Source organism: Lycorma delicatula, chromosome 6 (genome assembly GCF_047948215.1).
Source record: "Lycorma delicatula isolate Av1 chromosome 6, ASM4794821v1, whole genome shotgun sequence".
NCBI lineage: Eukaryota > Metazoa > Arthropoda > Insecta > Hemiptera > Fulgoridae > Lycorma > Lycorma delicatula.
The window spans coordinates 142,141,063-142,156,648 of NC_134460.1; the positions used below are offsets into that span (position 1 = coordinate 142,141,063).

The following is a 15,586-nucleotide window of genomic DNA, read 5'->3' on the forward strand; positions in this document are numbered from 1 at the left end:
AGGATTTATTTTTTAACCACAGTCTTAATGGAATTTCTCATACAATTTTTCGCTGTCCATCGGTTTGCAGATCATTTCCAAACTGCTACTCTCTCTTCTTTCTCTCTCCCTCTTACCCTTCATTCTCCTTTTTCATGCGCTCTCTCTCTTTTCTCATATATTCTAACAGAAGACATGATCATTACTCATGGTCGTGGTTTACTCATTAGAAACTAGGAGGTTACTGAATGAACAATTATTTTACTGCTTTAAAATAACTAGCAGTTCATCCGTGATCCTTTTCTACAGCAATTTTTAATCCTTGTTAACCAGCATGGAAACTTTTTTACTCGTTTTACAACTCGTACGTGTTTTTTATGAGTATATTTCAGGAGAATGGGTTTTAACGTAAATATTTTATAAGTAGATCGAAATTGCAACTTTACTTTAATAATACAGTATTAAAAATGATCCATAATCCATAATAAGAATTATCCATACGTAAATTAAGTTCTAATTTAAAAGAAAATGTTTAAGGAAAAATTTTTTCTAAGAATTTATTGAGAATCTTACTGCAACTAAAATCAAACAATAAATTTAGTCGAATTTGGTCTTGGTTTCATTTAATCTATATTAAAAATGTTTCCACAGTAATGCATATGTCAGAAATGAGGTATTTTTAAGGGAAAAACGGTTTAATTTGGATATATTTTCGTTTTTATGTTACAAAATTCGATATAAAATAAAACGAAACTGAAAGGTTCTTAGAATAATCATTTGCACGTTAACACAGTGATAAAACGTTGTGCTATCGATCTCACTAAGTTATTTTATAATAACGAAGCAAACTCCGTAGCAGAGTAGTATCGTCTCAACCTTTCAATTAAAAGATTCCGAATTTGTATCCGGAATCAGACTTTATAATATCAGTTCTATATTATTACATATCAGCTTAATATTATATGGTTAATTTTGTATGATTAGTCCAAAAGATGGTAATCCAAAGTAATCCTGCTAAGAAATTTTGTGTCTCGAATTAACATTTTTACAGATTGTTCAATCTTAATGAATGAACTAATGTCAAAATATTTACTACTCAGTTTTATATATTTTAATATTTGTCTTCTATAAAAAGTATTATTCTTTATCGTCTAATTTACCGAACCCTAAATGTGAGGCCTACCATTCTTGCTTTTAAAAAGATTACTCTACAAATTTTTTATTCAGCTCATTTTAATTTCTCTTCATTTCATATTTAATCATGCAGCTTAATTTTTAAAATTCTCTTCGACACGGTATTTCAGATGCTTCTACAATTTTTCCAAAAATTTTTCTCTGTTGTCCATTTTCCATTTTCATAAAGCGTAATTTTTTTTAAAGATATTTAAAACAATTTGCTCTTTATTCTTAAATTTGTATTTCTATCTTAACAGAGATAATTTATGTATAATATTCTAAGAAAAAGATAATTATAGTACCCAAAAAAAATCCCTTTCGGCACGGCGGAAGTAGATTTGACCGGTGCTAAGTAGGGGATATAAAAGATTTCCACCTTAAAGTTAAGAAAAACTTCAAATTTACTCAACAGGACAATGGTTGCATGTGAAAAAAAGTTTCACATGTTTAGCGTACAAGCCTCATCTTCTTAGAATTCTAGCAACATTTTGGTCATCCCTTGCCATAAGGGTTGCTCACATCAAAAGTTATTTCAGACAAAAGTTTTAGGTAATGTTTAGAGAACTAACTACCACTTTAAACCTATTCGATACTGTGCCCATTAAGGAACGATTTTTTTGTCTTCAAAATCCCATTTTTCCACCCTCTGGGCCAATGGTTGGTGATATCAAAAAACTTTACCTAGATAAAATTACGGCAGTTATTGTGTCACAAGAAAGTGAATGTATATGTAAACTTTTGAATGACGGTGGTTTTAGGGTCTGGGGGATGTGAAACGCGAAGATATGTAAAGATTTTCCGGAAGTCGAATCATGGTACCAATTACAATTGGTAGCTTTCTAATGAAATTTACCTAAAAATCGTGTTTTTTACTGATATATTAAATTCTTCTATCTTAAATTTCCTCAATATTTATTTTCACCATATTTCATTGTTTATTTTAGTCATAATCATTTTCAAATCAGATATTTTTCTTTCCAAAAAATAAATCTGTTACCATTAAAAAACATTCTTAATTTTTTGTCAGTTTTTGTATCTTCCAGAAAAATATTATCAGTGAGTACAGGATCTTCATGAAATAATGGTGGGGGTTTTGTACGTGGATTAAATGAAAAAAATAAATAAATAAAAATACGGTTGATGTATATTTATCGAATTTTTCATCTCAAGCAGTTTTTTTTCATGACTAATAAATTTTAATATCTGCATAATTAGTCGCTCGGCAAATGTCTAATCGATACTCAGTTTCTGCCCATACCCTAATTAACATATCTTCTGTTATGGTTACAATTGCTTCATTAATTCTTTCCTTTAAGTGACATAGGTCGCGTATTTTTTGGGAATAAACAGTGTTGTTTATATATCTCTACAAGAAAAAATCGCAAAGTTTCACTTCTGGACTTCTTGGAGGCCAGGGTGTAGGTCGTTGTCGGCCTATCCATAGACATCCAAATTTTCCATACAAAGCCTGGCTGAAGAATGTATTAAAGTGCTAGAGCGCAACATTTAGTTGGAATGAATTCGTTGTGTGTTTTCGAGTTCATCTATTTGAGGAAAGCAGTAATTGTTTAACATAATGAGATAAACGTTTCCATTAATAGTCTTTTCAGCTAAGAAAAAAAGGCCCGATTACACGATTTTTCATCACACCACACCAAACATTTAGGCGTATCATGTCGTTCTCAAAAATTACATGTGGGTTTTCAGATCCTCATATTCGTGAATTATGTCTGTTAACACACCCATTAATATAGAATGTAGGTTCATCCGTAGTTATAATTTTCAGTTAACGTTCATTTTTTTCTGATTTTTTAATATTTTTTTGTTTTTTATATCGTTTAAAAATGATTCGTTTTCATTAATTTTGGGAAAAATTTCAGCAGCGAAATTGATACGTTTTCCATCATCATCAGGTTTCAATTTCTGCAGTAGCTGTATTTTATATGCGTGTAATTTCAATCTTTTGTACAACTTTATGAATTGTTGTTTTCGGAATATCTAACTCGAGGCTTCGACGAGAGATGGATTTGTTAGGACTTCTGATTGAAGATTGTCCTATTCGTTCGACAGTTTTTCTGATACTCGTGATGTACCAGTTGATTTTTCCTTGAATTAATGCAGAGCCAGTTTCTTCGAACCGTTTGAAGAAACGTCGTATATTATTTTCATGTGGTAGTTTTTTTTTTATATCCACGTAGAACTAAAATTACGGACTTTAATTCAGCCTATCTCAAAGCACGCTTTGCTTTTTCTTGAACAGTGAGCTTAATAACGAACTAAACAGACCTCAGCAACAATACAAAAACTGCGGTGATTGTTTGAACTGCTGTTTTAAACTTTTGGATTGGAGGTAATCAACGCTACCAATATAACTTCTCAAAATTTCCCTACTGCTTAATCTGAATTACAGAAATACCACCATTCTTTTATGAACACCCTTTATTTAGTTTTTCTGCTTTAATTATGACAGCCTTTAATTTTAGTTTTCTTGTTATTTAAAAAAAAAGTCATCACCAATTCAAATAGATTCTTTTTATAAGATTACTTGGTAGAAATACCGCCTAGTGTAAAGGTTTTAAAGGATTCAGTTTCCGATTCGAGCTTATTTTTAAAAAATTAATTTCTTACTTTAACAATAATTCTTTTATTTCACTCAAATTTATCGGAATGATTAGACAATTCACCCCGATTGATTAAATTTTTTTCTGAACCTATTGACGTATTCAATCTATATGTAAATAAATTAGACATTAACCATATTAAATTAGAAATAAATATATTACCTGTATTCGATTTGTTTTTTTTTTTTTGTTTAATATGTAATAAATTTGTTTTAAGTTGATCTTTGTCTATAGAAATACATGTAATAAAATTAGACAAATAATATAAAAACAAACTTAATAAAACGTCGTTTGATTAATTAATTTTTCAATGCAGAATCGGTTAGCTAAATTGAAATTAATTTAAATGTCAGATGAGAGTCAAACACAGCAAATAACTGTCAACTTAATACAATATTAGTATTAAATTCAACCATACATAACGTTCCAAAGGATAAGGAGGAACTCGTGACATAGAAATTCCTTTGTAACATTTACTTTAATGACGTTGAATTCTGAATACCGTCTGAATCGTAACTTAAGCTATGTATGTAAACCATTTGGTCTATCTTCGTATATTCAAACAACATTCGCTATTTGTGCACGTAATTTTATTTACTTACACATGCCCTGCAAATTTTCCACGTTTAATCTCACCTTTACTTTGGACCTTTAATGAAACACGTTGTTTTGAAATCATTTTAAAACAATTACTTTCAATTCAATGAGTAAATTTGTTTTATTTTTTAATGTAAATTAATGTTTCTTTTATTCTAATAAAACTATTGTTATAATAACGTAAATAAAAAAAGCTATCTTATTACGTTGATACAGATTAAAATTTGTTTTAAAAAATATAATTCAATTTTTAAACGCTTCCTAAAATTTGTATTCCCAAATTCCACTATTAAATTGGTAGTTTTAAAATTATAAAAAAATACATTAATATTTTTTTCACAATTTCATTCACAATAAATAATATAAAGTAGGTTAACAAAATCTATTTATTTAATCATTCTCTTTATAATTTTCGATAAATTATCATTTTAAATAAAGTTATAAAGTAATTTCTCTCTCTAAATACGCGGAAATATGCTTCTAGAAGTTATCTTCTAATCAGTAATCCATTTTACCTCTTTGGTATTGCATATGGAGTTCTGTTTATGACGCTAGCCTTAAAGCAGTCAGGAGATCCGTTATGCGGTTAAATAAATTCGATCTGTAATATATTTGGTAGTTTAGAATGTTGTACGAGGGATATTTTTTTTTCAAGGTCCGATCGGTCACGAAATTAAAACCACAGTGAAAATAATTTTTTTTTTATTTGGAACAAGTACTTACATAGTTATGCTATTTCTCCACATAGTCGCCACTCCGATTTAGACATTTTTCGTAGCGTGGTACCAACTTTCCAATACTCTCGTCATAGAACGGAGCCGCCTGCGTTTTCAGCCATGTTTCTACGCTGGTCTGCAACTCGATGTCTGTGCCAAAATGTTGTCCTCCTAGCCAACGTTTCATGTTATCAAAGAGGTGAAAATCGGATATAGCCAAGTCCGGGCTGTATGGTGAGTGATCAAATATTTCCAAACGAAAACCCTGCAGGAGCTTCTGTGTTACAGCTGCAGTGTGCAGCCGACGATTGTCATGGAGAAAGACAATGCCTGATGACAATATTCCTCTCCACTTATTGTTATTCACCCACCATACAGCCAGGAATTGGCACCATCCGATTTTCACCTCTTTGCTCACATGAAATGCTGGCTAGGAGGACAACATTTTGGCACAGACCTCGAACTGCAGACTAGAGTAGAAACATCGCTGAAAACACAGGCGGCTCCGTTCTATGACGAGGGTATAGGAAAGTTGGTACCACGCTACGACAAATGTCTAAATCGGAGTGGCGACTATGTGGGGAAATAGCGTAACTATGTAAGTACTTGTTCCAAATAAAAAATTTTTATTTTCACTGTGGTTTTAATTTCGTGACCGATCGGACCTTGAAAAAAATAACCCTCGTACTCTCACCTTATGATTGGTTAAAAAACAACAAATATGACTGGATGGAATCTGTGTCTGATAATGATAAAAATTACTCTCACCTTATGATTGGTTAAAAACAAAGAATACGATTGGTTGTAATTTCGTGCCTGATAATGATAAGAATTAGGAGGGTTGTTTTTTTTTTTCATGGTCCGTTCGGTCACGAAATTAAAACCACAGTGAAAATAAAATTTTTTTATTTAGAACAAGTACTTACATAGTTACGCTATTTCTCTACATAGTCGCCACTCCGATTTAGACATTTTTCGTAGCGTGGTACCGGGCTGTATGCTGGGTGATCAAACATTTCCCATCGAAAACGCTGCAGGAGCTTCTTTGTTACAGCTGCAGTGTGCGGCCGAGGATTGTCATGGAGAAAGACAGTGCTTGAGACAACATTCCTCTCCACTTATTCTTATTGACCCACCATACAGCCCGGAATTGGCTCCATCCGATTTTCACCTATTGGCTCACATGAAACGCTGGACAATGAAAGAGTACAACATTTTGGCACAGACATCGAGCTGTAGACCAGCGTAGAAACATGGCTGAAAACACAGGCGGCTCCGTTTTATGACGACGGTATTGGAAAGTTGGTACCACGCTACGACAAATGTCTAAATCGGAGTGGCGACTCTGTAGAGAAATAGCATAACTATGCAAGTATTTGTTACATAAAAAATTTTTTATTTTCACTGTGGTTTTAATTTCGTGACCGATCGGACCTTGAAAAAAAATAACCCTCGTATATAGTCAAAAGTAGGATGTTTTAATGAATTGTTCGAGTGTATCGGGCTATCTGCACCGTTATTTAATGTTTTAAAAATAATTTAATTTAATTTGTATAGAAATTTTGCAACAAAATAAAAGATAATAAGCCAATAACTAAATTAAAAAATAAGAAGTAATAAAAAATTCTGAAAACAAACGCACTAACAAACATAAATTAGCTTGAAAATGTTTATTTTATGAAATTATTATACATAGATTAAAATAAATTATTCCATAGAATATTTATATATGACCTCCAATTCAGATCACCCACCACGCCTCTCATGTAGGTTGGAATACATAAAGCTTATCAGAATATATAAAGATAACATACAACTTAAACGAATGAAAGAGAAATCACCCTTGAATAAATTTAAGGCAGGAGCTAACTACTATAAATAAATTCTAGGGTTGCTCATCTAAATGAATTTGAAGATATTGATAATGTCCAGAGTACATCACGGGCTTCAGCTTTAAGTAGAAATAAGAACAATGGCAGGTTTAATATTGTTGAAGTGCCATTTCCCATAAGAAATAGCAGTTATCTTCCATGTTATAATTGATAATGGGTTAGATGGCCTTGAAACACCAAATAATATTCTTATATAACTGCATTTGGTGGTAAAAATTCATATTCAGATATCACAGCAAAACAGATAAACAGAGCAATAAATAAATAAACATTTCTTTCAGAAGATTTCAAACATAGTAGTAAAAGAGCAAAAATAATATTTTACAAAGAAAAGTTGTCAGAGATCTACAATAAATTTTTCATTCGAAGAAAAATTGCAAATCAATCAAATTGATTACGCAACTCTTCATAAAGAATACAGTCTATCGCAATATGCTTCTACGTAAGTAATTTTCTGTAAACAGTAAATATTATTTCTTGCAGATGATGAACAATTCTTTTTAGGAACGTAGTTTTATAGATAACAAAGAAACCTAGATTTTTTTCATTTTTTTAGTGGTTCTGTCCGAGATTTTATTTATAATAATATAGAAATAATCCAGTAAAATACTATTTAGTTTTGTTTTACAATATAAATTGTTTTGAACTTCACCAGCTTCAGTAATAGAATTTTTCCGTCAAAAAGAGAAATATATTTCATCCATATGTAGTAAATTTATTGGTGTTCATGGTTCAACAAGGATAATGAGAGATTAACACACATAAAAAAATTCTTATAAATACATTTTATTACTCTAAAAATATATAAAATAAAATAAATAATAATAATGATAACAAATATATGTAGCCTTCAAAAAAGTAAAAAACTCCTCCTTTTCCTTTCATGTACTTTCCTACGTTCTCCTCAAGGTTCTAAAGTTATATCATTATATATATATTTTTTGTGTGCGTGTGTATGTTACTGAATTTCTCCTAAACGGCTGGACCGATGTTGATGAAATTTTTTGTGTGTGTTCAAGGGGATTCGAGAATGGTTTAGATTCACAATTTGGTCCACTGGAAAATGTTTTTTAATTAATTTTTTATTTATAAGTAGTTGTTGTTTTTGAAATGTTTTACATTGGATCCGGCAGACTGCGCTACCATCGCAGTATTGAATATTCAATAATATTCTATTTTAATTTTAGTTTGTCCCGATAGTTGGTGTTGCGATCAAATTGAGAAAAATATTTCGTAATTTGTGTTACAAAAAATCGCGAGAAAACAGTTTTTTTAAAAAAATAAGAGGCTAATAAATCAGATGGAAATGTAAACAAAGGAAAACCAATCATATCAGTGCAAGATGGCCGCTGTCAAACACAACAACCAATCACAAAGAACCCGTATGGCCGTTGCCAATGTAAACAAAATCACAACTGATTAAGTAACAAGTAGGCAGCACTGCGATCGCGTTTAGAATTGTGCGCGTATTGAGAAATATTATATTATTATTTATTGAAATAATGTTTTAAAGTGTAATTAAAAAATATACATTGTGCAAATTTGTAAGGTACAGTATTGAAGTGAAAATGTTTTTTTAAATTTATTTATGTGTTGATGATCTTGGAATGGTTAAGGTTCACAATTGAGTCCGGTAGGCAGCGTGTGGGTCTGGTAGGCAGAGCTGCGATCGCGTTTTAGAAGTTTTTTTTTTAATTTTTGGTTTATCAGTCAAACCTGGTAGTTGGTGCTGCGATCGGATTCTAGGAATTTTTTGTTGTTGCTTTTTATAGTAACGTAGTAACATATCAGTTACTTGCGTCGTAGCTTAGTGTTGTTCTTACATTAAAATTCGTATTTTTAACGGACTACTGTGTTTAGAGAATAGTTTGAATTAAATCCAATAGGTGCTGTTCTGACTTATTTACATTCTGAATTTTATAAAGTTAAAAGGTGAAATTTTATAAGGTTCCGTAATGTGTTGTAAGTTTCTTAATGTTCAGTATTAATTATAATGATTTTGCAGTCATAACACGTTTCGTTAAAAAATTATTTTCCACCGAATACTGTGATTAGAGAGTGGTGTGAATTAAATCCGATAGTTAGTGCTGTTGTTTTGCCATTTGGATTTATTTATATTCTGACTTTTATAAACTGAAAGTTTAAATTTTGTTAAATTGCTAATGTTCAGTTTTTTTAAGGTTTTATGAAACTTTCAATTGTTGTCATTTAATCTTTATGTATACTTAGATCTAGCAATAGCGAAGTATTGCCGAGTCTGCTAGAATTGCGCGCTTATTGAGAATAATATATTGTATTATTATTTATTAAAATAACGTTTTAAAGTTTAATTAAAAAATGTACATTGTGCAGATTTGTAAGGTGGAGTATTGAAATGAGTATTTTACATGATTTTTCATGAATTTTTGTGATGTATACACGTGCATTCAATAACAATCAACTTAACCTACAAATTTAAATTGTCAGTTCTCATTTGATTCTATGCAACTTATGAAGTATTGAACGGCTCTTTGAAAATAAAAATTTAAGTTTGTAAAATAAATTATAACATTTATAAAATTAAAATATATGTTACTTATAATATAGTTTAAAGTATATTTAAAAAATTGAATTTATAATGTTTTAGCTGATTAATTTTATAAAAAGTTTTCTAAATTTTTTTTTAATTTACAATTATCTAAAATTTGGTAAAATAGATGTTAAAATAAAGAATGAGGAAAGTGATATAAATTTCTACTAAAATTTTAACTACGTTGCTTTTTTACAGTGCTTTAATCTTTTTATTAATTGATTAATTAAGCTGTTACATGGTTATGAAACATCAAAATTATTAAATTTAAAAAAAATATATAGGAGGTAGTTTTTTAGAATGATGTTAGGTGAAAATTAGTAGTAATGTGGATGAAAATTTATTAATTACACTAATTATTAATTTTACGACGTTTCGATTTTTTAATTCAATTTTCATTTGACATCTCAATATTTAGTGAAAATAAATATTAACCATTGTACACATAATTAATCAATAAACCCATTACAATAATACAACAATCACAAACTGATAATATCACACTAATAGTCATTTTAATGAAATTTAGAACACATTCCTGCTAATTTTAACTTAATTAAGTTACTTATATTTATGTGTGTGCATTTATTACAGAATAATGCCGCGTCAGGACAACGTCTGTCGGGTCCACTAGTAGCTTTATATTCTTTTTTCTACATTCTGCATATGTATATATGTGAACATAATATTGAAAAGATCATTTATAATTACTACTTATTTGTATCGGATAATGAAGAATTATATTCAACGACATTACATTACGGTAATCTGCTTACAAGAGAATAGTTTTTATATTGAACTCAGTACAGATATGTTAATGGAGTTTACATTTGATTACAATTGTGAACGGTGTGAAGTTAATTTTAATTTTGTGAAACACATCGTGATTTTTCTTTTGATTAATAATAAACAACAATTTATATTTTTTTATATTTTCTTGCACCTATCAAGTAATTTTTTGTTAAAGGATTAAACCATGGACCTGTAATAGCAGGTGTTGTTGGAGCACAAAAACCACAGTATGATATCTGGGGTAATACAGTTAACGTTGCTTCAAGGATGGACAGTTGTGGTATAATGGGACGTCTTCAGGTAATTTTTTAAATATATTAAAAATGATAGTATTAAAAATGTAATTTAAAATGATATAATACACGGTTATGAAAATGAATTTTCGTTCCCTATCCACTATTAAATATTAACCCCTAGTTCAGTCAGAAAGAACCACTGGGTAATGGTGAAGATTGTTTCGATATAGTGAAACTTTCCTAGGAAAACAGAAAAAAAACAAGAACGATGTTCAGGATTTGCAAAAAAGAGTGCAAATTTGTTTTTTAATTGATACATCATAATTACAGGAAAGAAGGCTAGCTGAATTTTTCCGCCATAAAGACGGAAAAATATCTGCATCTACAAAGATGCAGATAATCTCAATTAAAAATTATGCGTTTAGCTATTAAATTCTTTTACTGTTTATTTTTTTTTTAGATCATTTGTTGTCCGGCTATTAGTTTAAGTAACACAAAAAAAAAATGCATTACTTTAAAAATAAACCACAATATATATCAAGAAGTTTTTTAAGTGTCATGATTTTTAGAAATATTTTCTATTTTATTTAAACAACATATAAAATATGCATATCGTATTATATTCAACATATTTCATTACTGAATTATTTATTAGATTAATAATCAAAATCCTTTTTACATTTACGAGTCCTGCACGAATATTAAACCTAACATTATTATGTCAGTGTCCAATCCGAAAATCTATTACACTTTATAAATGTCATAAGGTGTGTGTGTGTGTTTGTACTATTTGTCATTATATTTTATTTATTATTTTCATATCAGGTAACTGAGGATACTGCAAAAATCCTTATGGGAGCAGGATATGAATGTGAATGCCGAGGACCCACATATGTTAAAGGAAAAGGAACATTAACAACGTATTTTGTAAAAACTCAGTTTGATGATAAATAAATGAAGGACTAGAATTTATTATTAGTACTTTTATTATTACTATTAATAATAATAATAATATTATTGTAATTTATTATTACAATAATAAATGGTAATTTATTATTAAAAAAGAACTAATAAATTATAATAATGTGGAAAAACAAATAGAATAATATTAATCTGTGAGTGTATAACGTCAGAAATATTGGTCTACTTAATGAAATAAAATATCTTATTTGAAATCTCTCATGGACTGCATGATAAAGAAAACAAAAATTAGAAAGTGTATTCTGTGTTAACATATGAGCATGGTGTACTGTAGTTAGTAATGTAACGAAATCCTAATTCCTCAGATTATCGAGTCAATTCCCCTTATTCCGTCTACTAATTCAAAGTTTGATCCTCTCTGTGTTACCTTCATTGTTTGTCTCTTTCCTTCAGAATTATCTACAAATATCACACCAGAAACCTTCATACAACATATATGTATATCATCAGTATATTAAAATAAGATAAACTTTTTTCTTTTTTTTTGTAGAAAATATCGTAGATGACATTTTTTAATTATTTTTTTTTTAGTTGAGTTTTATAGGCATTTACATCGAAAAAATATTTCATCATTGAAAGTTGCTTGGTGATGAAAACTTGAAAAAATTGCATTAAGGTAAGACAAGGGACTACTGATTACCAACTCTACACGATATAATTTTATTTTTATTCTTTGTTTTTATTATTTAAGAGTAACATTAGTGATAACTTAATTATTTATTTAATATCCAGACTAAAATAATTGATGATTATCTTGAACGTTAGAGTTTTAAGACTGTTCTTATTAAAGATAATTTCAACATAATTTAGATATCTACCTGGTACTGCTTAAAGCAGTAAGTTCAATGAACGATTCCCTATAATATCAAAAGGGAAAGTACGGCTATCATATCAAAATTATCACATTTCTATTTTTCTGGTTTTTTGAGCCTAGAAAATCATGAACCGTTGACATTTAAAATGAATCAAACCGTAAAAAGATTTATTATTTAAGAATAAAAAAAATAATTATTAAATTGATATAGGCGGGATAATTTACTTTCCTAATAATAGATATTTAGTTGTATTAGATAGGCTTAGTATAACTAGAACTTTTAAGTAAATATTTGATTGAACTTTTCCATAATTTGTTAAAAGTATTGAACGTGGAATATCGTCCAATTTTAATTAATCAAAATGTGAATACTAACAATGTAGGCTTAAAATATTTTTCATCAAATACACATTTTGACTCTATATTGGTAAACATGTATTTTTACTTATGATGAATTTTAATAAAACACAGAAACTCTTTTTTTTTTTAATAAAGAAAACGAAACTGATCCCTTATTTTTAGAAAAGTTTTTGAATTTTACTGGAGAGTTCTTTCTAATCTTTATATTTACTTCCTTGTCAAAAATAAATGTTAAAAATATAAAGAAATAATGTATATATATATATATATATATTATTTCTTTATTTTTTTATCTACATCCGGGTGACACATGTTTAGACCGGGTTATAATTTTTGATATTACGTGAAAAAAGTTTTAACTGCGAACTTCGTCTTAACCAATAAAATTTAAAAAAAAAATGTATAAATTTATTTAAACTAATTCGATTATCAATTAAATATTATTAAGTTTAAGAACAAATAGGCGAATACGCGAAGCTTGTGTAGTCCCTCGCACAATTTAAAGAATATCGTATAAATTAATAAAATATAAGTTTGCAATCTGAAAAATTAAATATTAATTTTCCGTTAAAATTATAACTCGTACTTTATAATTCAATTCAAAATGAAATAAAAAATTTATTTTATTTTAGGATTATAATAATTATATTATTAGTCATAATTTAATTGAGTAATGTTTTTAGGGAAATTTAATTTTCTTGTTCATCTACCAGTCTGTATTTACAAAGTGTTGTTCCAAACCTTATTCCTCGATAATGAACTCATACTACTTCTTTCCTTTTTTATGGAAGTGGGGCTTTTCGTTTGTAGCTAACTAAGCTATTTTCTAAAGTTAACTTATTATTATTAAATATTAAATACTTTTTAATATTACAATTCTATATTAATTTAATATTAATCCGTATGTTAATACACTGCACATTAATTTGTTTTTTGTTTTTTTTTACTCTGATTCTGTTCTCTGCCCCTTTTCTGATGTGTGCTACTCTTTTAATCTCAACGCATTTATTACATTTTGTATTGTCAGTTATCTGTTAAATATTCCAGTCTTTCTTTCTGTGTAAATTTTACTGTTTCCCTGTCATTCGTACATTATGTTTCACCTACCTTCATATTTTATTTTGTATCTTCTTTTTTATCTTATTTCATTATGTTACTATTAGTCTTATTTGTTTTCAATCTGAATTTTTCTTCAAGCCCTTTCAGAATTTCTTTTCGCTGATTTTGTTTTCTACAAAAAAACCACAATGTCATCGGCGATTCTTAATTTTTTTTTCTTCATGAATAGTTGCTTTACTCTCAAATTTAATTTCAGTTCATGAATTGTTTTTATATTCAAATTGAAAACCAGTCGAGTGTATATCCTTGTCTCTCTACCTTCTGAATTTTAGAGGTTGCCTTTTTTTTCATATTTTACTTTCATCATTGCTATTATTTTTTGTATAAATGACTAATTTTTCCATATTTCAATCCCATTTTTTTTTACGTATAACACCAACATTTTGTATAACAAAAATAAAAGATTATTGAACAATATAATACTAAAACTAAAATCTGTTTGTTATTAGGGTGTAGTATTACAATACTGTTTTTTTTTTTTAATATAAATACGTACGTAAACACAAACACTTGTAAATAACATTCACTATTAAATTCAAGATTTTAACTATGTTTCGTTGTAAAATACAACATTATTTAATTTAGAAATTATTCTAAGTTAAAGGATAACATTTCAGAATAATATTTTTTTAATTATCATTTTCATACAGAAATTGCTACCTCAAAGCAATTAATTATAAATAAATGACAATTAGAATTTATAAATTATATATTATTTTGATATTACACCTTATTTTAATGAATATTTTTTTTAATAATCATGTATTGTATTAATGAAATATTAAATCGTACTGTTTGAAAGGCCTTTGTCAGGTTAAAATAAAATGTTTTTAACAATTAATCTTAATTAAATTCTCGAAAAATAATGGTAATGGAATAATATAGCCGATAATTAATTTAAATTTAATTATATTTTTTAACCTAATTATGATTTCTTTTACTATTTATGCTTTATATAGTATAACCTAATCTTATTAAAATCGATATATACAGCTCATTGTTCCTAATAAGGTGAAGTAAACTTATTTGTTACTTTACATTATCTGTTTCAATCCTTCTTATTGACCCATATGAAACGCTTCAGATACAAAAGGTATTTTCTCTGAGAGTAATGGTGTTCATTATATAAAAAATTCCTAAACTGGGGAGATAAACAATAAGTTTATTACTTACCAAACCTTCTTGGTTACCTTTGTTCTACGAAAGTCAGTTAAAACCTTTGTTTGCTTATTTGTATATCCTTTTTGGTGTGGTACTTAACACCGATATATATTAATGTATGTCATTCATTAATTTTTTCTGAATAGTTTTTATTCTCCCCTCTCCCACGAATCGGATTCCACAGTGAAGCATAACACAATCCGGGAGAGTGTCCTTTTATAAGCCGGCTGGATCTTATCTACTAATGCCTGCCTCTAACTCCCAGAACAGGGTTACCAGGACCGACTATGTCGTTCCTGTTCCCCCACCATAGGAGCCGGGCTCGGTCTTTATGCCTTGTTTGCCTCAAACGAGAACACCGAAAAGAGCATTCTCGTCGGGACTGCGGTCTTTTTTCTACATGAATAGTCAAAAGATGCAAAATCTAGTTCATAAATTAAGTATATTTTTATTTAATTTATGTTTTTAGGTATTATACAACATTAAAAAAATTTACTTAATTGAAATTCAAGAGTATGTATTAAGTATAAATAATTTTTGAAATTGAGTACTGCTATATAGGTTTTAAAATTT

General features: G+C 28.6%; 1 protein-coding gene across 6 annotated transcripts in view; it reads left to right on the forward strand.

The window, feature by feature from the left end:
• Window positions 1–11,553, forward strand: part of Ac76E (adenylate cyclase type 2 Ac76E) — a 778,210-nt gene extending 766,657 nt beyond the window's left edge. For all 6 annotated transcript variants that reach the window (XM_075368679.1, XM_075368681.1, XM_075368680.1 and 3 more), the window contains 2 exons: window positions 10,518–10,642; window positions 11,404–11,553. In XM_075368679.1, coding sequence (XP_075224794.1) covers window positions 10,518–10,642; window positions 11,404–11,532 — 254 coding nt within the window. In that variant the 3' untranslated portion in view covers window positions 11,533–11,553. The remainder of the gene's footprint in view (window positions 1–10,517; window positions 10,643–11,403) is intronic.
• The last annotated feature ends 4,033 nt before the right edge of the window (window positions 11,554–15,586 follow it).